This window comes from Cyrtonyx montezumae, unplaced genomic scaffold, assembly GCF_038088225.1.
Source record: "Cyrtonyx montezumae isolate F1298 unplaced genomic scaffold, pur_monq_1.0 scaffold_3, whole genome shotgun sequence".
In the NCBI taxonomy this organism is placed as follows: domain Eukaryota; kingdom Metazoa; phylum Chordata; class Aves; order Galliformes; family Odontophoridae; genus Cyrtonyx; species Cyrtonyx montezumae.
The window spans coordinates 42,701,526-42,728,898 of NW_027072034.1; the positions used below are offsets into that span (position 1 = coordinate 42,701,526).

Consider the following 27,373-nt stretch of genomic DNA (forward strand, 5'->3'; position numbering starts at 1 on the left):
ACTTTGCTCCTGTTCAATATGTTCTGCAGAATCCCCATAGAGAGCAGAAGAGAGGGAAAATCGACTGCATGGAGTTCTGATGTCATTTACCCGCGTGTGTGCATTGATTTTATTTGTATTGCTTTCAGATGGAGTGAGTGTTGTAACTAATATTTGAACTGAAGCAGACAGATCTTTTCTCCCAAGTTAGCGTTATTAACGTATTTTTTTTTAAGTTCGATTTGGAAAAGGTGTTACCTTGCATTCTAAGTGAATAGAAGGAAAGATGAGTAAAAGGCAGCATTCTTGTATATGGATTTGTGTCCATGTATGCTGCATATAAGCAAATTAAAATCTTCAAGTCAAAGAGAAGAGAGAAACAGCATTAGCTTAACCACTAGATGAATTGTTTATGATATTGGAACATTTTCTTTTAAGACTTTATCTTCAAGTTGGTGATTTATTATTATTTTTTTTATTACTCTGTTATGTATCAGTGCAGTGCTTAAAGGCAAAAGACTAGGGGATATAACTTTTGATTTGGAATTGTGATGTTACAATCTTTTGGGCATGTAATCATGCTGGAAGCAAAATATTAAGTGTATTTTATAAAACATAACAGGAATTTTAGTAGTGTCAAAATTCAAAAATGCATAGGCACATCTGATTGCCTAGTTACACTTATCTTTGATGTCTCCATCTAACTGACAGTGCCAATGGTTTTGAACACCTTACGTAAAACTTCTGTTCACCAAGTAGTAGGAATGCAAAGGAAGAGAGACTCAAAGACTGGAGGTATGGAAGCTTGCTATTTTAGGTCTGAAGGAAGCAGGCTTGTTTTGCCCAGAACGGGAAAGTCAGAGGAGAGATGTGCAAATGACTTTCAAACATGGTGAGTGATGTTTCATAGGAAAGAGGAATGTGAAGATCTCCAGAGCTACTTTGGCTGGGACAAGAAGTAATGTGTAGACACCAGAGAAGATTTCCTGATCTTAACAGTAGTTAAAGAGGATTACCTATTTATAGGTAAAGGAATCTTTGCCTGGGATGGTCTTTTTTGAATGTCAAACAAACATTTATGAGCAAGCAATGAAGTATGGCTGATCACACCTCGAAGGATGAATTAGGCCACCCTAAGGGGGCCTATTTCTCCTCCAGAAAATTTTGCCCTTATTTTTAGGTGTTTATGTATTGTTTTGGAACTTAATCTGACTAACTTCAGTAGAAATCGTTAAGTCACTGGTTTTCAATATATTCTTGGTGAGAAAGTAAAGTTAAAAAAAAAGTGTTAAACATGCCATTAATTGAAGAAAAAGGACTCATAGCATATGAACTGCAGAGTGTGCGTGTGCATTTTGAATAGTTTACTAACCTTGCTTTTTTTCATTTATGTGCAGGCGGCCCCTCTGAAGGAAAGCTTATACCGGGGGATCAGATCATAATGATTAATGATGAGCCAGTCAGCACTGCTCCGAGGGAGAGAGTCATCGACCTTGTCAGGTAGTTGATGTCCTGTCACTTTAAACTATGAACCCACTGGCTTACTTCCTGCAGTCATTTGATTTTACAGCAGTCTTACCTTCTTATAGTGGAGAAAAAATAATATTATTTCAGTCATAATGAGGAAGGGTCAGATACTCTAGTATTGAAATGAAATATCCTTTTAAATGTTCTTCTAGTAGCTGCAAAAATATAATAAGGTATTGGAACAGCTCCAAAATGCTCGGGTATCAAAAAAGGAATAGTATTCTCTGGGCATCTTGTTTTGGTATGAGTTATTGAAAAGATAAATCCGGGAGCTATGCAGCTCCAGCCATTGTTTCTCTGTTGCATTTTTTTACAAAAAGAAAGTTGAGATGGTCTGTTTTATGTGAAAAGGAAAGAAAATGTGTTCAAGGAATTTTGAGAATGAAGATAGGAGTATGTAGGGAAGCTCAAAGACTGGTACAATTTGGGGTGAATTGCTGGTAAATGAGTTTGTGAGAGGACAGCAGCCAGGGCTGTGAAGATGTGAGAGAGAAAACAAGAGAACTATGTAACTGGAGACTGCAGGAAAGGCTGTGATGTGGCTAACAAACTTTATTTTGTGTAACAAGAAATGTTAGTACATTGCATTTAAAAAAACCTGCTAATTCAAAAATTAAAAATTAAATATAAGAATCCTTACTTCGATTTTCAGGACCTAAGCTGCTGGGGACATGTTTGGTTTCTTTTTTTTTTTTTTTTTTTTCTCATTGGTACAAACTCTGAATTGGTCCGGTTAATTCCTAGGACTTATACAAGTTTTATCTGTGCTGATACAGGACCTCAGGACTGGTACCTGTCAGTGTTATCAGTGTCACCCTTATAATTTTGAAAAGTTTAATTAGCTTCTAGGAATGAATGAACACAACCCTTACAGTTGTGTTCCCCTTATGGATCACGTTTTGAGCAAATAGGTGCTCAATTGCTGGGGTAAGGAGCTACAGAAATAGTATAAAAGCCTCCTTACCACAGTAGAGGTGCAAGCAACATACACCTTTATCTCTGTTAGATGAGTGTGGTCAAAATACTATGCATTTCCAAATTTTTAAAAAGTATTATCCTGAAAGTCAGATGACAGTCAGGAGGGAAGTTTGACACTTGCTTTATGCTGATAAAGAGACCCCATAAACTGCAGGAACAACCTTACTGCTATTAAATTTGTGACTTATAGTCTCTATTGGCCATCAGCATAAGCTTCAAATGGATCTTTAATTCATTTTTGGTGACTTTGTGTCTTCATTCAGTTATTATATTGAAGTCTTCATTCTTTTCTTGTTTCCTTGATACCTAAGTAATCAGAGTTAGGATTTCCATCTCATTTATCTGCTGCCAGCAATATATAGTAATAACAACTAGGAAAACAGACTGATTACAGCTGAAACAAGCAATTCTCTGCCCTCAGATGAGAAACTGAATAAGAATGTAGCCCTTGCTCATTACCTTGACGCTATAGGTAACAAATCAGGTGTTGGTGCATTACAGGGGAATCTTTTGGTGATGCTTTACATATGCTGTAAACCTGCCTCAGCTCTAAATATCTGTCTGCCATTGGAATTTGTCAGAGACTCATTCTTTGATTAGACTTAAAGTGAAATGTACTGGAGTTGCATATTACAGCATTTGAAATGAAGAATTTTCATTTCATGCCAGTGAGGGCAGCTGAGATGATTAGAAACTGTCACAGTATGTCCTGACACCATAGCAGAACCAATTCTTTACACCAACAAAGTAATGAATCCCTTCTACATAGAAAAATATATATATGTATTTTCATAAGGATAGGATGCATCTGCAGCTCTGAAAGTACTACTTGCTTTCAGCTTTCAATGTGGATGGAAGTAATTTTGAAATCCTGTTTTCCAGCTGATAGCATTGAGTATGTATTAGATGAATAGAGGAGGCAATGAGTATAATGACAAAATCATTCAAAAATTGAGATGGAATAGACTTTCAGTTCAGAATCTCCTGCTCAAAGCAGAGCTAGTGTCAAAGTTGGGCATGTCTTCTCAGTGCCTGTCCAGTCAAGTTTGTCTCCAAAGATGAACCATACTGGACAGATGTATCACTGCTTAGCCAGTGGCATCATAAACAGTTTTCTTCCTTAAATCCAACTAGAATTTCCCTTGGTGCAACTTGTGGCCTTTACCTCTTGTTCCATGTCTGCCCACCTCTGAGGAGGGTCTGGCTCTGCTCTATATGTAGCAACCTAATAGATACTGGAAGAACAGCCCATCTATCCATACCTTATCTCCCCAGTTTGGTTAGATGGATGCTATGGGAAACAGTTATAAGTCTTCCTGAAACCTGAATAAGCAGCAGCCACCACTTTTCCCTCATTGCCATGGCCAGTCAACTTGTTCTAGAAAGGAATCAAGTTGGTCAGGCATAATTTGCACTTCTTAGATCTTTCTGTCTGTTTCCAGTAATCTTCTTATCTTTTTTTATGGAAATGGCTTTGAGGAAGATTTTTTTTTCATAATTTTTCTGAGACTGAAGTGAACTTCACTGACCCAGAGTTTCGTAGCCTCCTTTCTTTTCTGTTTTGTTTAATATAAGCAAGAAGCTCCTCTTTTTTTCAGTCATTAGGATCCTCCCTTGATCAATATGACCTCGCAAAGATGTTAGAGAGCAGCTTTTCTAAGGTATAAACCAATTTCCTCAGCAGCTTTAGATTCACCCCTCACAGGCCCATGGATTTGTGAGTGTTCCTCTTGCTTAGGCAATCCCTAATTCAGTCTTTGTCCAGTAAGCACAAGGATGAGGTTGTCTTAGAAACATAGCTTGCTAATAAAGACTGAAAAGAAGAAAGCATCAAGTGCCTCAGCCTTTTCATCAGCAAGTTACATTTCCCTTGGCTTTTCTTTCATTGCTGACATACCTGTAGAGGCCCATCTTGTTAATCTTCACATCTTTACTGGTTTCAGTGATAGCTGAGCTTTGGCTGAGGCCAACTGGTAATCCCATCCCTGGCCAAGTAGTACTTTTTTGTTTCTCTTAGGTAGCCTGCCTGCATTTCCATCTCCTGCACATTTCTGTTTTATGCTGGATTTTGGCCTGGAGTTCCCTATGGAGCAATGCTGGTGTGCTGCCTTGACTACCTTCTTCCTTGCAGATCAGACTGGTCCATTATAGCACTTGAACAAAGTAGGAAAGGAAGAGGATAAAAGATAATAGTAATGGTAATTATATATATATATATATAAAGTAAGTGAATCACAAGCAATTGCTCACCGCACACTAACTGACGCCAAGCCAGGACCCAGGCTGCAGCCTGCACTGGCAAACTTTCCACTGTTTTTCAAGTTTTTTTCTGCATGATATCATATGGTATCTAGTTTAGGTCAGCTTTCCTGGCTCTGTCCCCTCTTAGCTCCCTTACCCTCCCAGTTCCCTGTCAGCCTTTTCACTAGCAAGACCATACCAGAAGCTGATACAGCCATAGCTCTGTACAGGACCACTCAGCAGCAACCAAGGTGTGTTATCAGCATTTTTTTTCTCCTAAAGCCAAAGCACAGCATCATACAAGACAATATGAAGGAAAGATCAACTCTATCCCAGCTGAAACCACGACAAAGAACATTTGAAAAATGTCACTTAAATCTTTTTTTATTAGCAAATATAATGTTACTAAGCGATAAATTTACTTTATTTCTAAATTATCAACAAAATAAATAGCATCCATGCTCTCAAATGATTTTGTTTTGCTTCAGCAAAACAGCTTTAATTTCAACTACCTTATCAGCTGCAAATTCATTATGTACATTTTACTCCTAAAAAAAGGTTAAGAGTCTTTTAAAGAGTTGCCAGTCTTTTAAGGAACTCAGTTTTGTGTAGCAGTTCTACTACATGAAAATGTGAAAGATAAAGGGAGCACATAGAACACAAATTTTCACAAGCTCTATATTGCATGTTAGTATTTTAATTATGTTTGTGCTTTCTAACTATTTCTTACTGAAAATGAGCTTTCTGAAGTATAAAAACTGTATTAAAATCACCTATGCAGACTTCAGGGGTACAGAGGAGGAATATGGTGTAAGATTTCGTTGGAGGTTTGTTTTTTTGTGGGTTTTTTTGTTTTTTTTGTATATAGGTGGGGTTTTTTTAAGAATTAAAGGATACTACTGTTATCCTAGGAGGTCTCAGGACAGGATTATCAGGGTTATTCATTATAAATATTCCCTGTAGATCATTTTCATCCATCTAATTCCTTTAGTCCTGCTTTACTGGCAACATTTAATTAGCTTTCAAGTCATCCTTTCAAAGCCAAGGTTGCAGAGACATGAATACTGTGTGGTTTGCAGACCAAATACATAAGCACTCATTATTTCTGGGTAATGCTCAATGGCTTTTGTACCACATTAAGTTCTCCTGAGCTATTTTCAAGCAGAAATCTAGAAGTCATGTTTATAGTTTCCCTTACAAAAAGAGGTCACCTTTATGAGTCACTTGTGGTTGCATTCTAGAAGTGTTCCATTCAAGACAGAGAGTTATTGAAGATGGAAAAAGAAGAAACATGCCCAGTTTTCTAAATATAATGTTAAAATCAAGGCAAGAGGCAAATGAACACAATACTAAAGAAAGAAGGTGTATTTGAAGTACAGACTGTTCAAAACTGTAGCAGGAGCTACTCATCCTGTTTTTACTTTACTGCCAGTGCAGATTCTGTGAAGTATGCCTTTTCATACATACTTAACAATTAGTGCTTTGAGATACCATTAAAGATATTGCAGGATATAGGAATTTTTTAAGTGTTTGAAAGTGACCAAAGATGTAAGTCTGACATAATATAAGTGTATTTATGTACTGTGTCAGTTGATTTGCTCAGTGTTAAATTTGTTTCACTCTCATTGGTTAATTTTAAATGTGTATCTTTGTAGTTAAGAATCAGTATCATCTTCCAAAGTTTCATAAGTTCATAAGTTCATAAGGTTGGAAAGGACCTATAAGATCATCTAGTCCAACCATCCTCCTATCACTATCTCTACCCAACTACTAAATTAAGTCCTTTAGCACCTCATCTAAACGCTTCTTGAACAGCGCTAGTGATGGTGCCTCAACCACCTCCCTAGGCAGGCCATTCCAGTGCCTGACCACTCTTTCAGAAAAGAAATGCTTCCTCAGGTCTAATCTAAATCTTCCCCGGCGCAACTTGTGGCCATTCCCTCTCGTCCTGTCATTACTTATCAGGGAGAAGAGGCCTACCCCCTCCTCACCACAACCCCCCTTCAGGAAGTGGTAGAGTGCAATAAGGTCTCCTCTGAGCCTCCTCTTCTCCAGACTGAACAATCCCAGCTCCCTCAGCCGCTCCTCATAAGACTTGTGCTCCAGACCCCTCACCAGTTTTGTTGCCCTTCTCTGAACACGCTCCAGGGCCTCAATGTCCTTCTTGTAGTGAGGGGCCCAAAACTGAACACAGTACTCGAGGTGCGGCCGGACCAGAGCTGAGTACAGGGGGATGATCACCTCCCTGCTCCTGCTGGCTACACTATTTCTAATACAGGCCAGGATGCTGTTGGCCTTCTTAGCCACCTGGGCACACTGCCGGCTCATGTTGAGCCGAGCATCAACCAACACCCCCAGGTCCTTTTCCTCTCTACATTCTTCAAGCCTTTTCTTTTCAAGTTTCTTTTAAAACACATAAAGAAATATCTCCAACTATTAATTTACCTTATGATATGCTTATAGGTATTTTCTATAATATGAATGTTTTATTCAGTAACCTTAGATTGTACTAAGTATACATTAGTCTACAAGATCTATAACATGACACACTGGAACAGGTTGCCCAGAGAGACTGTGGAAGCCCCATCCCTGGAGGCATTCAAGGCAAGGCTGGATGTAGCTCTGGGCAGCCTGCTCTAGGGGTTGGTGACTCTGTCCACAGCAGAGGTGTTGAAACTAGATGATCTTTGAGGTCCTTTTCAACCCAGGCCATTCTGTGATTCCGTGATTCCATGATTCTATGATTCTGTGATTCTATGGGTAAAGAGTCTTTTTATTTAGCAAGATATTTTACTGATGGTTTGAGTGACACAAAGACACAATGCTTACCTCATAAACAAACCCCAAATAATTATGTATGGTAATGGTACTTTTTCATGCTTTGATTAAAATAATTATCCAGGTTCCTTGTATATCTATCCTGAATGCAAAGGCTTTGGAAGAAATTCTTGTCTTGTTTAAGGGGAAACTGCCCTGTTGCAGAAAGCTTTTTTTATGCATTGTCTAAAGAAGGAGAACAGAAAACCACCTTAGAATAAGAACCTGACATCTAGATTGCTAAATTAGAATAGACTAATCTAATTCCTTGAAACCACAGAAGCAATAGATTAAGAATTTGGCTTCCTGTGGAATTCCATTGAAGGACTTTAATTGCAAAACCATACCAGAAAAAGGTGTAATTCATTAAGGGCTATTCTTTCCTGTTGTCTCTATTTTCTATTTAAGAGACGTGAGATAACATAAAATAATGTGATAGCAAGTTTTTGTCATGGGGATCTGGAGGATTCTTTCAATTCTGCTTAGCATTTCTGTTTGAATTTGTATTACCATAAGACTGGAGAGAAAGAGCTCTCTAGGGTTTTAGGCTGTGTTGCTTTTTAAGTGCCAAAGTAAATTTAATCAATACTGACCTTCCTCACCACCATCCGGCAGTGGATGAGGATTCTATTGCTGCCATTTGACTGTGTGTGTGTGTCAGGGGACCAATCTGCCATCACAGTACCATCACAGTTAAATGTGAGTGCAAAAATGAACTCAGTAGCAGTGCCTGTCATCGTCATCTTTTCACAGCAGCTGTAAAGATCAGGTTTGTTTGTTTTTTTGCAATTTCTGTCTCCAGGCTTAGACCATCTCGTATGTTGCCTCAAGCAATTTTGGTGAACTTAATATTAAAGCCATTCTTTCTTCATGAAGATCATATAGCAAAAATCAAGCATATTAAGCTATTAGCTATGATACTGCTTTAGCAGTCAAGAATCTTGAAGCCTACTTTTCCTGAAAAACCAATCATGCAGGCATTTCAATTTGAAGGTACTCTATTATACTTTCAGTTCAGTACATAAATCCAGAGGCTGTACACATTTTTGCTTCAAGCCTTGACGCTGTGAATGACTAATGTTTTGTTTTTTAGATACATAATGCTGAACTGAGGGACAAAGTGTTGGACCAAATTCTCTGTAGTTGGTAGTTTTACTAGTGAGACATTAAGTTTTCTGACAGGACCTTTAATTAAGTGCCTCTAACAGCTGGCCCAAGCATAGAGCTGAGATGCAGGATAGGAGAACTCAGTTCCTGGCACACTCAAGGAATGTTGTTGGATTTATATCTTCTACCTTTTGAGGTATTTCTGAAACATAACAGAGATAACAAATACCTTAAATTAACTGCTGCAATCTAATTTTGATAGCAGAGATTTAGCACTCTCTACTTTGCTTGTTTTCTTGGCTGCCATGGTGAGGTACTTTCTGGTACTTGAGCTGGTATATTGAGAATTGAATCATGTCTCTGTAGATTTTAATCCTGTAATATGGTTCCAAATAGCTTGTCCACCTCGTCAAAGGCCTATGAGAGTTGAGCTGAGATAAAAGCTGAAGAGAGATATGATTTGTTACTGTTAAAATTGTCTCTTAAATGCTTTGTATCAGTGAAAGCATACAGTCTCATATTATTCCTGTGTTCTTAGCAGCAATTTAGCTGATATGATTTAGACAAGCTTGGGCTCAATATTTCAAAGGTTTGGAATACTCAGAACTTAATTTATAAGATTCTTTTTATGTTCACCAAGCTGGATACCCCCTATAGTTAGTGAGTTCATTTCTTTTTGTAATTCCAAGGCTTGATGTGTCATCCAGTTGAAGTGTTATGTCATCATCAAACTGTGTTATCTTTTGGAGTCATGATTAATTTCAGGTCAGCTGTTCCATACCAAGTTATTTTATGGGAACAGAACACGGGTACAGACAGAGATATGGAACAGCTGTGCCCAATACACAAGTAGCTGTAAAAAGTCCTTTTTTAGATATGAACCAGCTAGTGTTGCCATCACTGCCTTGCTTTGACAAGCAGGCTTGCTGCTTCTTTACAACTAAACAAATATTTTTCTGCATGGGGTGTGGGGGATTTACTCTGAAGCTATGATTTACTATAAAATGGTGCAGAAGTTTCAAAGTCATTGCTTACATGTAAAGACATATAGACAAGTAGCTCACTTTTATGTCAATAAACCCTTTCATGTGATGGATTTTGTCTATATTGCATACTCTGTAATTGATGTTTGTCCCTCTTTGTGTTATAGTTGTAAGCTCTGTGCATCTGAGTATTACTTGTCAAATAGGTTGGAGGAGGTACTTGAAAATTTCATGTCATGTGTTTCAGGACAGAAAGGGGGTTTATCTTTCCTAACACTGTTACCTGCCTCTTCTTTGGATGCCATTTCCAAATCATAAAAGATTTTGTTGAACAAAATAGCCCTCTACATCCTGCTACTGATACTTGAACATTGTGTGGCTTGTATGGCTGCCTTGAGCGCGTTACTACAGGACAGGTATACAAGATAAGAGCTGTTACACTGAGCAGTTTAATCAGCAGAGAGCAGAAAACAAGGAGGAAGACAAGACAGGGACAACTTCAGGAGCTTGCTCAGGAAGTGTCAGTTTGTGCCGAGAAGTTTCTGGACTTGAAGAAGCAGTACAGGCTGAGAGAGAAGATGCTGATTGCGCCAGGGTCTGCCAGCAAACAGTGCCTGTAAAGTATGAAGATAACAGAGGTGCCTTCACCACTGCATGCACTGAGCCACTCTGCCCTTCCAGAAAGGTATAGCAGCCCTCACTGAGAAATTTACAACTCCCTCATCCTGTTACTGACCACATATAGTCATCATCTAGTGAAGCTGTAGAAATGGAAAACATTGATGTCATTGAGGAGATATGTTAGTTGCATGATGTAAAGCCTGTGATGCATTTTGGAGCCTTGTGTTACATACTGTGTATCTCCAAATATTCTTATCTGCAAGCAGAAGTTGCATTCTGCCTATTTACATTTGGACACGATCTTATCTACACATGTGTTGCTTTGGGAATCACCTTGTTAGGATTGTCAGTATTTTGATCTGTTTTCCTTAATGAAATCTGGACAGTCGTGGCATCAGTGTTCCCTTTTAAGCTGAAACAGTGCTAGACATTTTGGACCCTAGAAGTTACCTGTTTTGTTGGTTGCATGAATAGCTACATGGTGACAGAGAAATGTGCCTTTAAACGAGTGAAAGGGAAATGAAGGCACCAATCACAATGCTTGTAGTTACTGTGAATTACCCAAACGCTGTATTTTCAATGCTGCTTTTGGCAGAAAGACAGCAATGGTGATAGCAAGTGCTGGGAGGCAAATGTGATGTTTTCCTGATTTTCTAAATTGACCCTTGGAAGGTTGTGTCTGCTACAGGTACCTTGTATCAAGGAAAAGCATGAAGATTTTAATCTCCTGCTTTAGGAACGCTGTTTTATATGCACCAGTGCTCATAGGGAAATGTAAAAGGTAATTTAAGCTATTGTGAGAGAAAGGTGAAAAGACCGTGATCGATTTGCAATGTCTTGTGTGGTTTCATGAATTTGAAATAGCTTTATTCTTTAGCTGTTAGTTCTGCAGAATCTCCTGGCAGTGTCTGTGTTGGAAGGCTTTTGTGTGTTTAACAAAAACTCATTTGTTTGTCAAGTTGGAGAAAATAAAGCTAGCATAACTGCTAGTGTTGTTGCTATGTCTTTCTTATAGCACAGATAAAGTGGACAGGGAAGAAAAGCAAAAATGAAAAGCTTTTAAAAATCTTGAATCATGCAATTGGCAAAAAAAAATGAATTAACGGAGAATTTAAGCACTTCTCTTTGGGGCTGCTGATACAATATGGGGAGCTAGCTCATTGAATGGTATTGTTTGGTGCTAATGGAGCACTTTTTCCTTGCCAGGGTGGAAGTAACACTGTCTGTGGTGAGAAGGAGACCGGGGGAGCATCTAACCAGAAAATGAGTAAAATCCTTTTGCAAGCAAAGTGGAGGGGCCATGGTAGCTCATAGTCCATTGCTGTAACAGTGTAAATTTTATGGACTCTGTAATGAAAAGCTGACTCTCGAGTTCCAAAAGATGTTAAGGACTTTATCTATCTTTGGTATGTCAATGCTTTGTCTTTCTGGCTTTCTGACTCAGAGTTACGTTTTAGTTTCATAATCCTACTTACATCTCAAACTGCACTTAATATACTAAGTAAAATGAATTTTAGTCACCTTCTGAGACTGTGGTGGCAGTCCCTCCTAACATTAGGGTCCAGGTACACTGTCTATCTCTAAATTTCCACTGGCTGAGTAAGGAACTGGCTGGAGGGCCAGGTCCAGAGAGTGGTGGTGAATGGAGTTAAATCCAGTTGGCAACTGGTCACAAGTGGTGCTCCCCAGGGGTCAGTACTGGGGCCTGTCCTCTTCAATATCTTTATTGATGATCTGGATGAGGGCATTGAGTGCACTCTCAGCAAGTTTGCAGATGACACTATGTTGACTGGAAATGTCAATCTGCCTGGGGTTAGCAAGGCCCTACAGAGTGATCTGGACAGGCTGGACCTCTGGGCTGAAGCCAACAGGATGAGGTTCAACAAGACCAAATGCCGGGTCCTGCACTTTGGCCACAACAACCCCAGGCAACACTATGGGCTTGGGACAGAGTGGCTGGTAGACCGTATAGAGGGAACAGATCTGGGGGTACTGGTTGATGCACAGCTGAACATGAGCCGGCAGTGTGCCCAGGTGGCCAAAAAGGCCTATGGTATCCTGGCTTGTATCAGAAATACTGTTGCCAGCAGAGCAGGAAAGTGACTGTCCCTCTGTACTCAGCTCTGGTGAGGCCGCACTTTGAGTACTGTGTTCAGTTTTGGGCCCCTCACTGCAAGAAAGACATCGAGGCCCTGGAGCGTGTTCAGAGAAGGGCAACAAAACTGGTGAGGGGTCTGGAGCACAAGTCTTATGAGGAGCGGCTGAGGGAGCTGGGATTGTTTAGTCTGGAGAAGATGAAGGCTGATGAAAGACATTGTTGCTCTCTGTAATTACCTGAAGGGAGGTTGTAGTGAGCTGGAGCCAGCCTCTTTCCTCATGTAACTAGTGATAAGATGAGAGGGAATGGCTTCAAGTTGCAACAGGGGAAATTCAGACTGGATGCTAGGAAATACTACTTCTCTGAAAGAGTGGTCAGGCACTGGAATGAGCCGCCCAGGGAGATGGTGGAGTCACTGACTGGAAGTATTGAAGGAATGTTTAGACATGTTGAGGAATGTGGTTTAGTGAGAACTGTTGGTGATAGATGGACAGTTGGACTGGATGATCTTGTAGGTCTTTTCCAACCTTGCTGATTTCACATCCCTGCTTTGACACTAAAGTTCCTTTCAGTCAGCCAAAGGCATGTGGTGGTAATGGTACTTGACTCTAATAACTTGTGGATTGTCTATGCAGCTAGAAAATCACAAAAGCAGTAGAGAGGAGAACGTGAATGAATACTATTCTGGTAAAACTCTTTTGATCCAAAGTTCTTTTTGATTTAAAGGGTATGAGACGTCTAGACTTAATTGTTTTCTAAGAAAAGCAAACCTGGCTCTCAGTGGAATTGACTTGAAAACTTTATGAATATTTTTGTGTAGACAAGGCCTAAATTTTATTGGAAGCTTTTTCAAAAATACTGATAATAAAGATCAAAAGGCTTAACATTGTCATTAGCAAGTAACAGTCCTGTCTCTTTACTGCACCCCTCCAGTGAAGGGTAATTTTGTCACTCAGAGTCTCTCTTAGCAGTCAATAGTAGAATGTAGTTGGTACAGAAATGTTTCAGAACCTTCTGTGTTAGTTCATAAACTAGAAAAATTAGAACACGTATTTAGATTATATTTTAATATAGCAGTAGTATAGCCTATGAGGACTCTCAAAATTGCTTGGAAAATTACTATCTACATTTAAGTTTATCTGATGTGCCCAATCAGAAGTTTAGTTAACAGAGAAGGAGAATGGTTTAATATATTCTGTCTCATTAGTGCCCAGAGTGAGATTTCTTGTTTAAAAATTGACATTGATCGGCATGACCCTGGGTCATAGTGAGAGTTCAGAGGACCAAGCACGATCTCTCTTTAAACAAAGGACGTAAGAGAAAAGCTAGCAGCAAATAAAAATGGCAAAAAGTAAATTCATATTTAAAAAAATACCAAACATTTCAAAAGGCAGTTTAATGTGTTACATTTTTGGGGCATTTATCAGCCACTTCTGCCTTTTTTTGATTTCTGTTATCATGATTTATCAGTTGTAATTCATTACAAGCGGCACAAGAAAAGTAGTATAAGAGAAGCATTTTAACTTCAGCTTTAGCTGTTTTTAGGATTTTTCACAAATATTCTGATTTTTTATTTTGACTTGAAACATCCAAGTCTTCTCAGAGCTCCTAGAATCAGCAACAGTAATAGGGTAGGACTAATCACATGTATTTCACTGCAGGTGATTTCCAAAGGATATCAGTCTTAGTCTTAATTTGTCTTGGTCTGAGAAACCAAGAGAAACTGATTCTGATAAACAGAGAAAACAAGAAGAATGCCAAAATACCAAGATAAAAACTTGCAGAGATAACTCCTGAATGCTATCAACCTCCACTTCCCCAAAAGGCATATTTCATTTGTGCTGAAATGTTAGTTGTTCTGCAAGATCTTATTTCTCTTCAGGCAGGCCAAATCTTAATGTGTTTTATCTACTGCATAAGGGAAAATTCCTGCAGGCCAGTGTCATTATTGTTAAATGAAGTAAGTCAACTTAGTTGGAAGTTTAGTTAAAACCAAAATTTGTTCAGTTTGTGAGTCAAGCAAGACTCCAAGAGAGGCAGAGGTCTTTGTCAGCCTATGTTGTAGATCTGCCCATTTTTTGATGAATACTTGAACTTTTCAACAAGACTGTTACTCAGAAAGCAATACAAAAATGACCCTTCTTCTGTCTATATTGTCTATATTGCATACTCTAGACCTAACCAAGAGAAAACTTGGTTGCTATAGCAGTTAAAAGTCTTTGAGGTCATCTGTATTAAATAAAAACTGTAGAAGTCATGAATTTTAATCACTGTACTGAGATTAGTGTTTCTTACATTGTATTTCTGCTCAGTATGCTTTTCTGTGCATCATGACAGAGTACTTGTGACATAAAGAAGACATATCAGCTGCCTAAAGTTTGCCAAGAGTAATAGCAACAACTCTATTTTGGAGGACAGCAAAAAAAAAAAAAATCAGAAACTAGTAATTAACTTAGGTTGCATTTCAGTTTCTTTTTACTTCTTTATCTCATGTCATTCTCAGTACTGCTCAATTTTACTAGGAAACTATAGCTTTGCAACTAAAAATACCCTTTGTTCTGCATTTTATCTGAAATTCTGTTTGTGTTCAAAGCTGTTAATTAAATATTAGAATGAATGTGTTAGTAAAGATAGCATTTTTTCTCCTTTGAAAGGGTTGAAACAATTTCTCAGTGTTCTACACAAATTATAATAATGTTTCAGTGTCCAGCAGGCTTCTGGAGTTCATTAATATTTCATACAAATTACTGTGAATTTAAAGAAGGAAATATACAACATATTGGCAAGAGTAGAAGAAAATTCAACACATCCTTTTTCAACAAGAAGGAAAGAGACAATTGTACATAGTTGAGCAGAAAGTAATGCCTTGTATATATTTCCATGGAAATTACAACAGATACAAACAGCATAATAATGCTGATTAATAGAGCAAATTCTCTACAAAACACTATACAAAACACTATTTTTCAACATAGAAACCACCATTAGCTATGTGTTTTTGCTGTCAGTGAACAGGAGCCTGCATGCTGCACTCATAAATATCTGCATGGCCATCCACAATGTGCTTTGTCTTTCACATTGCTGTTACCACTGCCTCACTCATAAAAACCTGCACCGGCAGAGATGACTCTTTCACAGCTGCTATGATGGCATGGTTGCTGGGAAAATGTTGCCCATGCAGTCCATTTTAAAATGGCTTGGGTTGGAGGGGAACTTGAAGTCCACCCAGTCACATCCCCCTACCATGGATAGGGCAGCCATCAACCAGCATGCTGCCCAGGGCCCCATCCATGAAGCTGATATTGGACACCTTCAGGGATGGGGCACCCACATGTTCTCTGGGCAGCCTGTGCCATGGCCTTACCACCCTCTGAGTAAATAGTTTTCTCCTAACACCTAACCTGACTCTTCCCTCTTTTAGTTTAAAGCCATTCTTCCTTATACTAATCACTATTAGGCCATGTAAAAAGTCAGTCCCCTCCTGATTGTAAGTTCCCTTCAAGAACTGGAAAGCCACAATGAGGTCTAACTGGAGCCTTCTCTTCTCAAGACTGAATAACTTCAGCTCCCTCAACCTGTCTTCATAGGAGAGGTGTTCAAGCCTTCTGATCATCTTCGTGGCCCTTCTCTGAACCCACTCCAGGAGCTCTGCATTTTCCTTGTGCTGGGGGTTCAAGGCATGGATGCAGTAATTCAGATGAGGCCTCATGATTGCACAGTAGAGGAGGACAATTGCCTTCTTCTTTCTGGCCCCCTTTCTTTTGATTCAGCTCAGGATACTGATGGCCTTCTGGGCTGCAAGTACACACTATTGGCTCATGTCCAGTTTTCTGTCTACCAGGACCCCCAAGTCCTTCCCAATTGGTTCTCTCAGTCTTTACACATTCCTGGAATTGCACTTGTCCTTGCTGAACCTCATTTGGTTTACATGGGCCCACTTTTCATGCCTATCCAGGTCTCTCTGGATGATCGCCTACCTGTGTGACCTGGTGTAGGGAACCTGCTTTGGCAGGGGGTTGGATTCGATGATCTCTTGAGGTCCCTTCCAACCCCTGTGATTCTATGATACCCTTCTGTCTAATCAACAGTTCCACTCAGCTTGTTAGGGTAGACTCAGTCGCACTGTCTAGGTTGTTGTTAAACAGTGTGCAGTTGTCTTATACATGTATATCCATCTGCATATATTTCTATTTATGTGCGGATAAAGAGAGGAGTGTTTTATATAAAGCTTTTTTTATCATGGATTTGGAATGTGAGCATTTCTTAGAAATGAAAACCTGAAGCTTTGAGGCTCATTTAAACCAAAACCTTATCATGACCTTCTATAGAAAAAATTGTCAGAGTTTTAAATTATATATTTTAAATATTTAGCATATTTATACCAAGAAGTGGTAAATAAAACATGCCAGTTCTCAAATGTCATTGTGATTCTCTCCAGCATTAGAAAATCATGTCTTCTTCCTGCTTTATGAGGAAATTATATGTTAGAGAATGATGTGAATGTAGGTGTTTTTGTTAGTTTTATTTATATATGTATAAAGATTACCACTTTCTGAGTGTTACTAGCTTCATTATTTTATTATAGTTTTTTAGATAATTTATGTTCATGGAATATTCAGGTCATTTGTGGCTTTATATGTATTACATTTTTATAAAGACACTTAATCCAGTCTATTTAATCAATTTGATATGTAACATAACAGAGTTTTGTGGACACTTTCCCTTAGATGACAGTGGTATTTCCCACAGGGAGTGCAGAAATGAGACCTCCTTGGTTGCAGCAGGTCCTAGAAGAGTCTGTGGGTGTCATGAGGTTTGGAAGTAAGGCAGCAGCAGCTGGAGCTACAACTCCCAGGAGAGGCTGAAGAACTCAAGAGGGCAGAGCTGAAGATCAGCCTGATCCAAAGCAAAAGCTGACACTCCAGACTGATAAACTAAGCATTTCAGTGTTCCATCGTGTGTTATTTCAGGTGGAGCTGAAACATTTTTTGAGAAAGCCACGCTCCCTGTTCTGTGGCAAAACCTTTTCTCAGCTCTTTCTTATCATAGAATCATAGGGGTTGGAAGGGACCTCAAGAGATCATTGAGTCCAGCCCCCAAGCTCATAAGCTCATATGCAGCTCAATTCCCTATGGAAATGTAAACTGGGGTGTGGAGGAGTTCCAAGAAAATACTGCCAGTAAAACTGGGAAAGATGAGGGAGAGTACACATAAGGTGGTTAAGAGGTAGGTGCCCACGAGCACAGGCTATGCAGAACTGTGGCTGTTCACCATTATTCAAGCCTTTTGGTGGAGATCTTGTATCCCTTTGGAAAGATGTGCAATAGCTCAAGCAGATGTTAAAGCCTTCACAAAACAGCTGCTACCTATGATTAGTGGGGGAGCTCTTGTTTGTGGGAAGTCAGATTGAATGTGCATTTTGATCTTAAGATCTTCGAAGTAGTAAGTAGCTGAAAAAACCAAGTACATCCTTTTTTTTTTTTTTTTTTTTTGGTACAGCTGGTATTCTGCCGTTATTAACCAATCCTAACTCCCACCAGCTCTAAGTTTACCAGCACAGTCTGAGTGTGTGTATGAAACCCCTATGCCTTGTTCACAGCATCCAGTAAGTCAGCATGCTAAATGAAGATGATGGCATGCATGCCTTAATAAGACAAGATTTACTGAATTAATATTGTTTTTATTTGAGCAATTGTTTATTTACAGTAAGGATTAACTTTTCTTAGCATCTTCTTTAGAAACACAGTGTTTTACCAGAATGCTGTATGCAGTAGGTACTTCATCTAGTTACTTTACTGCACAATTTCAGAGTGTGTTCCTGTGACACATTTCATATACTTCATAGAAATGGTAGTCCATTGAGCAAATAGTAAACTTAAAAAACTGTTCCAATATATGCTTGTATAAGTGTTTGATAGATGCTTTTGAACAGTTAAATTGTCTCAAGCAAAAAATATTGGGATTTTGAATTGCTTGCTGTCTTCATAATACTCTCTTTGTGACAGATCACCAGTGTCTCCATGAGAGTTTTTACTTCAGCTGCTGCTTTAGAATAATTACAGTGCTTTTGCATATGTGTCATTAACAATGAGGGGGAAAAAAGAAGGCTTTTTGTCAAGGCTGTTCATTTAAATACCTGATGCATGAGGCAGCATGGTATGAATTTCCCAGTAGGGTAAGTAGGATACCAGGTGCTGCTCATAGTGCAGGAGCACCACACTGTTGTTATTATGGAGAAGGTGATATTATAAGCATGACTTTTTACATCTAACATAATTTATAAAGATAAACATCAGTGACTCTTTGGTAAAAAAATCCATTTGTTATAAAGACTGTTTAACAATGCAGAGATTTTTCATTTTCAGAGATGAACAATTCAGAGATAATTCATTTAGCAAAACAGAGTAACAAAATGAAGCATTTTACAGTTCAGGGGCAGTGATAGTGATCCTGACTTTCCAGTGCTGGATTTATTTATTTATGTTATTTATTATAACTCTTGCCTATTAAACAGACAAGAGGAAATAAAGCAGTCCTTCAATTTTGTAAATTGGTTATTTTTATTTACTTGGCACAGATGATGAATTTGTAGACACAGGGAATAATGCCCATTTTATTTGTTAAGAAGTGCTCTTTAGCATGCAATGTGATTAATACTCTATTTGTTGAATCCATAAATTATAGCAATAACCTGAAATACTAAAATGTATACTGCTTATTTCTTGTTGATTTTTTTTTCTTTTTTTTTTTTACTGTCTACTATGGAGTACCTGGTTCTTTAAGGCTTTGTTAAATGAAATATTTGACAAAGAACTCTTGAAAGGGACAAGGAAAGTGTTGTTCTTTTGCCTGTTCTTAGTTTTCTTGGGAACTATGGAGTGATGTTCATCTTTTATCAAAATGGATCTGATCCAGAGCCTGCTCAAGACAGTGGAAATCCTTTAATTGATTTCAGGGGGATTTGAATCAGGCTGTTTTTGGATTACTCCATGGATTACTTGTAGTTGCCGTGCTGCATCCTGATGATTTATGGAAGATACAGCTATCGAATGGTAGAGAGTGTTTTAAGAAAGCATTTGCCTGTTTGATCTAGAGTAATACAAGGAATAGTTTTGTGACATGGCATTTCCAGTGGATACCAGTGCCAGTCATTGCAGATCCCTTTTGCTCTCCCTAGTTCCTTCCCTTAGGTTTCCCATCACACTCCCTGTTCTGCAGTTCAGTATCTACCAAGAAATTCATAAAGCAAAGGTAATAATTATATATAACGAGTATGGCAATCTTGTTTTGAAGATAAACATTGATGGTATTTATTGCAAAACAAAGCCATAGAGGGGCAAGACACTGGAAGGGTTTTTAGTTTGTTAGTTTTTATGAATCTGTATAAATCAAAGTAAATGACAATTGTAAATAAATGAAACCAAGCACAGATTTGAAAAAAAAGTTCTGTGGTAGTTTTGTGCTTCATTAGGATGATCTGTTACACTCATTACCTGTTTTCCCTGCATCACTCTGCAGTGATTTCACATCAGCATCTCTGGGGCAGGATGCAGAGGATTTGAGTACACAGTGAAGGGCTGTTGTAGCTTGTAGTAGTAGCCTTTTTTTTGTTTCCAGCTACAAAAGGAAAAAAAGCAGTGACTTTCTGTATAATTACTGAACTATAGCTGTAGCTATAGTACTTCGAATTCATTTTCCAGTATTCTTGTTACAAGCTGAGGTTAAACCACTAAGTAATTTTATTATGAGTCTTGCCATTCACACAGCTGGCTTAAGTGTGAGCCCAGTCTTGCTGGCTATGGAAAGAACATAAAGTCATGGAAGACCAAAAATGAGAAAACAAAAAATGCACTGCTTATAATTACTGGAGTCACAGCTTTTAAGTCGTGGTAGGCTTTGCTACACTATTATTTCATGCGTGAGTTTTAGAGTACTGAGAAACATTTCTGATATAGATCAGTTCATGTTCTTTTTCCTGAGGCTGTCATGCCATGAAGGGAGGTTAGAAGGGGATAAAAGGGGGACCATGCCCAGAAGAGTTCCCTTTGGCACATCTGCTCACTTCATCCTCTCCCTCCCAATTGTCTCATGTAAATTAACCATTTACACAATGAATTCTAAGAAGAACCTCTGGTTACATCATCACTATCTTCTTGGCACTAAAAATAATAGTAATAAACTTTCAGAATCAAATTTCATTACTTTTCACCTTTCTGTTCATACGTTCCCTAAGTCATTTGGTTTAATTTTGCAATCCTCAGCACGGTGTTAGAGCTGGAGACCCAGAGCAGGCTGAATCAGAAATGTATTTCAACTTCTGACCCATTTAAATAGTTTAAATAAGCTAAACATAATATGTGGTAATATGATAGCAAATATATATATATATATGTAAATATTATATAATTTCATAAATACTACATATATACAGTTCATACATTGTAATGTGTTTTTTCAGGGAAATAATCTTCCTTTCTGAACTGAGCATTTTCTGTGGAGCAAGTATATTAAATTCAGGATTTACAATTACAGTCCATCTAATGAATACTTCATTGGTGATTTCTGAAGTTCAGGAGAACTTTGGTGAAAAGCAAATGTCAAACAAAAATGTCAGTACTGTGTGTGCTGCGTAACCTCTGAATCTGAGCATTATCACAAGCTTTTATGAAACAAATTAATCATTTGGAAAGGGAATACAACAGAACGAATCACCAGAACAAATCAGATCTAAAGACCATTTATTCCAGCACTTTTTATCTGATAGGACCAGCTCTGGCTGTTTCAGAGAAAGGTCAGAGAGAACGCACAATGGTTTGTTTACATAATATTCTTTCTTGGGGAAGACTTATTTCTTCAACACTTTTAATTAGAAAAAACATAAAACTTTTTTTTGTCCCCTCTGTTTTTCTTCATAAACCATAGCAGTACTGAATGAATACTATTGATAACTTCTGTTTCATAGAATCACAGAATGGTTTGGGTTGGAAGGGAACTCAAAGCACCCCCAGCCCCAACCCCTGCCATGGGCAGGGCTGCCCCCACCAGCTCAGGCTGCCCAGGGCCCCATCCAACCTGGCCTTGAGTGCTCCGGGGATGGGGCACCGCAGCTTCTCTGGGCAGCTGTGCCAGTGCATCACAGCATCTTTTAGATAGTTGAAGGCCACGAAGATGTCTCCTTGCAGCCCTCCTTTCTCCAGGCTGAACAAGCCCAGCTCCCTCAGCCCTTCTTCATAGGAGAGGTGTTCCAGCCCTCTGAGCATCTTTGTGCCCCTCCTCTGTACCCAGTGTAACACAACTGTGTCTTCTCATGAACACATCTGCTGGCTGGCTGTGCCTAACCAATAAATCTGCCTGTAGTCCACCAGGCAACATCTTTTTTTTTTTGTTTTTTTTCCCAGGGCCAGGAAAGGAATAGCTTGTCAGGTCTCTACTTGAACAGGAAAATCATCCTGACTTCTAGCAAGGCATGATGGGCTTTGCAGGTGAAGTGGGGAGTCGCTTTGCTACCAAAATGTTTTGCAAAACACTCAAGTGCATCGGGCTGAATAAATAGGTTAATGATATTGGCACCAGCAGAATGCAGAGCAGCTAAACAGAAGGGAGACAGTTGGTCTCTCAGGATGAAGCAAAGAACTAGCAGAGTGCATTGTTTCTAATTGCTATAGAAATACTGTTAGTACACAGTTCAGTTGGTGAACTTCCGGATTTTGAGGAGCGAAGAACCCCTTTACAAGTTACCTTCCTGAAGCTTTCCTCCTGGAAACTGGGTCTTCAGAGAAGCCACAGGGAAGGTATGAACTTTGAAAAATTCCTGGGAAGCTGCAGCAGGGGAGAGGGGAGAGGGAGGGATGCAAACAAAATAAATCCCTCCAGAGTTCACTGATCTCCATCTTTTTTTTTTTTTTTTTTTTTTTTTAGAAGTGATTTACTTGGAGAATCTGACACCATAACTTATCTCCATTGTCTCTTTCCTTTATACAATGGCTGTCAATCCTTTGTAAACAAAGAGCCAATGCACTGACATTATCTTTTAACATCACTGAAATGCAAAAAGTCAGGACAGGACAGAACTGAGGAAAAAGAATACCTTAATAAGATCCCATAAAAATAGAAAGGAAGGAAAAAAAAGGAAAAGAATAAAAAGAAAGGTTATACCAGTTAAGAGATTTTTAATAATGGGATCATTTTCTGTGATCAATAATGATGAAATTCTTGTTTGTTTTCTGTTATTATTCTGTTGCCATGAAGAACATGAGGAAGTAGAGAAGTGCACATGGCTGGTTTTGTTTCTAGATTAGCTTGCAGGTGATAAAAATGCATTATCACTGTTCTGTGACTTATCTGTTCAGATCTTTTTCCCTCTAATCTACTTTTAGCTGACAGGTTTATCCTAAAGGCCAAAATGACACCTGAGGGTGAACTCTTTAACTGTTCTCATTTACACATGTGACAAAATCCTGACCTGTAGATGTGAAGAAACTGCCAGCCAATACTCATAATCTACCACTTTTCATCAGCTATAAATGTAATTTTGAAATAATGGTTTAATTTTCTTTTTTTTTTTTAAATCACATTTGCAGTCTAATTAGACTCTAGGGAAATCTCCAAGTTGCTCAGGCAAATTACTATTTGAAGAATATTATGTCCATTGAAATATAGGGAATGTTGTGGTGATTTCTGTGAAACTAAATTTTGACAAGTCTTTTTTAGTCTTGCTGTTTAACATATAGTCTTAAAACACATATATCCTTTGTTTGCTAAATCTTCTGCTATGTCTTCTCTGAGGTCTGAATTTTAATGCATGTCCTTGGAACAAGGAATTTATTCTTGTGCAGATAGATCATTGTCAGCGTGTACAAACGAACAAGATAAGACTTTTGAAGCTGTTTTGCTTATCTCATGATTGCAGCTAAAGTGAGGGATATCTGTGGTGCCTAATGACTTCATCAACTAGCTTTAAATGAAAGTCCTCAGTGTACTAACAATGAGATAACAGTACGAGCTGTTCAAGAGACTACAACTTGCACCCAAGAGAAGTAAACTGTGTTAAGTAACCCTTTAGGCTGTCCTTTAGAGAAGTTATTTTATAGAAGAAATCTCTTAATGTCTCATTTTTTGTAAAGATCGTTCGCAAAATTGTTGCAAAAGAATTTGTTTGCTGGGAGATGTTTGTATGCAGAGTACTTGAATTGGCTCATATCTCAGGAGGCAGCCCTGCAATGTCCATGCTCAGACAATGGAGTTTAGTGCCTAGACCCTACACGCAGCTGCACAGCACCTTGCAGGTTTCCTAGTCTAAGTGTTTAACAGTAAAATTGCTCTTGTACCTAATGAAAATTACACCTCTATGAACTCCAGTTGCTTAAAGCTAGGCTGCTGCTCCAGCTGTTTACCTGTAGCCATTCTGAAGATGGGACAAATTACATGAAGCTGTCTCTCTGATTCCAGAAAGTGTCTGGACAATACCATAAGACATGGTATTTCACACTGCAGTATCATCCTGTGAGGCAACTGCAGGTCTATCATACCTCTGAGGCACTGTTAGTTGGAGTGTGCAGGCTGCGAGCTCTGCTGCTCTATTGCACATCTCAGCTGCTGTATTGCACCTCTTTGCATTTGCAATTTGCTGTGTTCTGTCCTAGAGATGTGCCAGCAGCAAGCACATCCCAGGCTGACAGCACTGGCTTTGCACAGAAGATGATTATTGACGGGCTGATGCAAAATGGCAGCCGCAGGCAGCAGCCATGGCATGCCCTCACCCCTTTTATGTAATAACTCATGCTTAGAGCATTGCATAAGAAGACTCTGCCTGTTTAAGTGCTTTGTGTCAAATAATTGTGGCTTTGCTGGGAGCAAAGGTTGTGGCTTTCCCAGGGGGGTGCCTGCATCAGCCCTGAGCCCTGGTCCTGCCTCCTGCTCTGGGCATCAGCATCCATCTGTGCTCTAGTAGAGTACACAAATGCCAGATTTCCAGCTTCACATAAATATATTTTTCAGGATATATTCTACCTTTTCTGCATTCAACCAGCAAAGCAGATAGAAGTAAGTTTCGAAATGAAATGATATATTCTCATATCCAGGAGTATGGTGATACTGTCTCTGGCTTGAGACAAGCTTCCCATGGCAGTATTCTACAGATTCAGTAGAGGAGGTCACTGGTCACAAAGCTTAGCTCTCTTTTCCTAGATGGCCTGCTGCGAAATTGTGAAATAGGCAGACAGCTCTATGTTTAATTTAAAGACCAGCAGAGATAATAGGAACTACCTTTGTCTCAGAGAATCTGACTCTAATATGAAGAAATTCCTGTGAGAGAAGCAATTACTATGGAAAGTGTTCAGCTGTCTGTGGGATCTTGTTTCATTGTGGAGACAAAATTATCAAGCCCTTTAAGTTCCTTGTGGGAGACTTGGGAGAGCAGCTTCATAATTTTAAACCTGTTTTGAAGGACATCTACTGTTTCATTGCCAGCTCTGAAGATACAGCAAGGCAGTCATACAGAAAGATGTTAACTTAGTTACCCATAAGATTTTTTTTAATATAGAATCTTCCATGTCTGAAGCACAAAAACCTTTGAAAAATACATGGTTAGCTTTTATATGTAATAAAGAAATGCATTCACCAGTCTGGATCTTGTGACCAGATCTGGCTCAGATTACACTGTTCTCCGTATGTTTTAGTAAAGCACAAAATAAGATTAGGAGAAATGTTTTGTTCTTTGCAGTTGTTTTGCCTGTGCAATGGAAACCTTTATGAACAAGATTAATGGTGAGTACACAAAAGATCCGTTATTCCAAAGGACAAAAATGTACTTTAAAACAAACTCTTTCTCCAGCAGTTGCATTTTTAACTTCTCCCTCTTTCATGCATCCACTCCCTGCTTATTTTAGATCCAGAAAGCAAGGATCTTATACTTTTTTATTATTATTCAGGCCATAACATTGATAACAAAGTGTCTTTTCTCTGAGTGAGAACTGTACTCAGGTGGAGTAAGTTTCTCTAAATTTCTTCCTCACTTATTGCATGTGGCCAAGAGAGGCTGAGAGCTGGAAACTGAAACCATGATGTTAGGATGTTCCTAGAGTTTGCCACAGCAGAAAATGCAGCATTTCCCTGCTCTGGAGCTAGTTTTGCTGTCAGGTTACCTGCTTTTTTTTATTATTATTATTATTATTTCTGCCTTAGATGGCAGAGTATGCTGTAGCCTGTAGTGCCCAGGATTGCTGCTATTAGATGAATTAAGTTACAAGTAATGTAAGTACTTGTCTCCTGATAAAAAAGAGAATTCTCCTCAGGATCAGTTTCTTTAATAAATTGGTCTAGTAGACCTGTACTACCGTTCTATCTACTCAGATAGCTAAGAGGCTGCTCTGTGAAAAGATGGGCTAGGACCCACAAGGACTATGTCAGTGTCATTGCATTGGCTTCTGGTAGTGAGCTGAAAAAGAATTCAGGCAATATCAGTTCCTAATCTTCATCGGCATTAAGATTCATTTGGGAAATTGTATGTAATACTTAACATTATGTCTATCCAAAACCAGCAAGGTAGAGACAGAGGCCTGCACCACAGACCAGCCAAGATGAGAGAGAGCTCTGCTTTCATTTTCCAGTCTGATTCTGCAACTGAAAGGGCAAAATAACCGAGTTCATTTTGTTGCAAGATAAACTGTGCCTCTATAAATCTACTATTAGGATTGTCATTAATTTTATCCTGCTGTTCTGTGCACTGGGACGATTTACCATCCTACAGAAGAATATAGGCTGGAGCCCTGTAGTGAAGGGAAGTGACAGACACAGACCACACTGCAGCCAGGGTTGCTTCTGTGCTCATGTTTTCATTTGTGTTGCAACCATCATGATGACGGATAATATAATGCCTCAATATAGCAAATAATCTTTGTCAAATGATTTTTATTTAGAACTCTCTTTAGGTCAGTAAATATGTGTTCAGCAAGTAGTATTTGATTAGCCACACAATCTAACTGAAAAATACAAGCATGCAAAATAAATTATTTTGAAAATACCTAGATAATTCATTTAGCAAATTGTGTGAATTCAGTCCTTTTTTCTTTCTTCCCTGTGCCAGTATCCATCTTCCCTCCTACCATCTTCAGTGAATTACATCTTCACCCCCTCTCCTCCTCCACAAACAGCTTCCCCCTCACTGCTTTCATAGGAGAGTAGAGAGGTGTTTTAGTATCCTCCTCTTCACTCCTGACTGTTAGCAACAGCGTATTAAGGAGCAAGAGAGGACAGTGATACAACTGCTTCATTTTCACATTTTTGCCCCAGCACAAAGCTCAGCAATGCCGCAGAGCCGGTCGGTTGGGCAGCCCTGTGTGCAGCACATGCATTGCATATCCCTGTGTGAACTCTGGGCTGGCTGGTACAGATAACAACACACAGGCTTGGCTCTGCAAGCGGGGGTGTTTTCTTGGGGGGGAAATGGGTAGCAAAGAGTGTGGCATCATGTTCTTATTGCTTTTGTTACCCATAATATCTAGACACTAAAGCTAGCATTGGTATGTCCAACTGCACTGCAATTATGTCTTCATTTTTTGTGTGGGTATAAGAATGCAACTATTCACCATTTTATGCTTCATTAGTGTTTGCAGGGTAATTTTCTTCTCCCCATTTACATGTTCCTTCCCCACTTATATTTTGAAGTACTTTTTGCATTTATCAGAGAAGGATTTCTGCTCAAGAATAATTTGAGTTATGTCTTAAGGTACACCTTCTTGTGCAGTGTACATTCACTTTTAACTTTTCATTGAGACTTTTGTTAGTGGTCCTTTGTAAATGTGTAGAGATTGTGTAGTTCTTATGATATGAAAAGGGAGTAATTAAACAGGGTATTAGGATAAAAATATTAAGTTATCTGCACAAGTATTTATATGCGTCTTCTGAAGATCAACAACATGATTTTGAATGGCTGGACAGAGCTTTAAATAGATTTCTAAAGCTATGTCTTATTGACTGCAACATAGTAAATAAATAAATAGTACTTCAGTAAAGGGAAAAAGGG

At 38.8% G+C, this 27,373-nt stretch overlaps 1 protein-coding gene across 1 annotated transcript in view; it reads left to right on the forward strand.

Moving 5' to 3' along the window:
* The window catches only part of FRMPD4 (FERM and PDZ domain containing 4), a 302,810-nt gene that overhangs the window by 232,005 nt on the left and 43,432 nt on the right, over positions 1 to 27,373 (forward strand). The window contains exon 4 of the mRNA XM_065741419.1: positions 1,377 to 1,479. Within this exon, the coding sequence (XP_065597491.1) occupies positions 1,377 to 1,479 (103 nt within the window). The remainder of the gene's footprint in view (positions 1 to 1,376; positions 1,480 to 27,373) is intronic.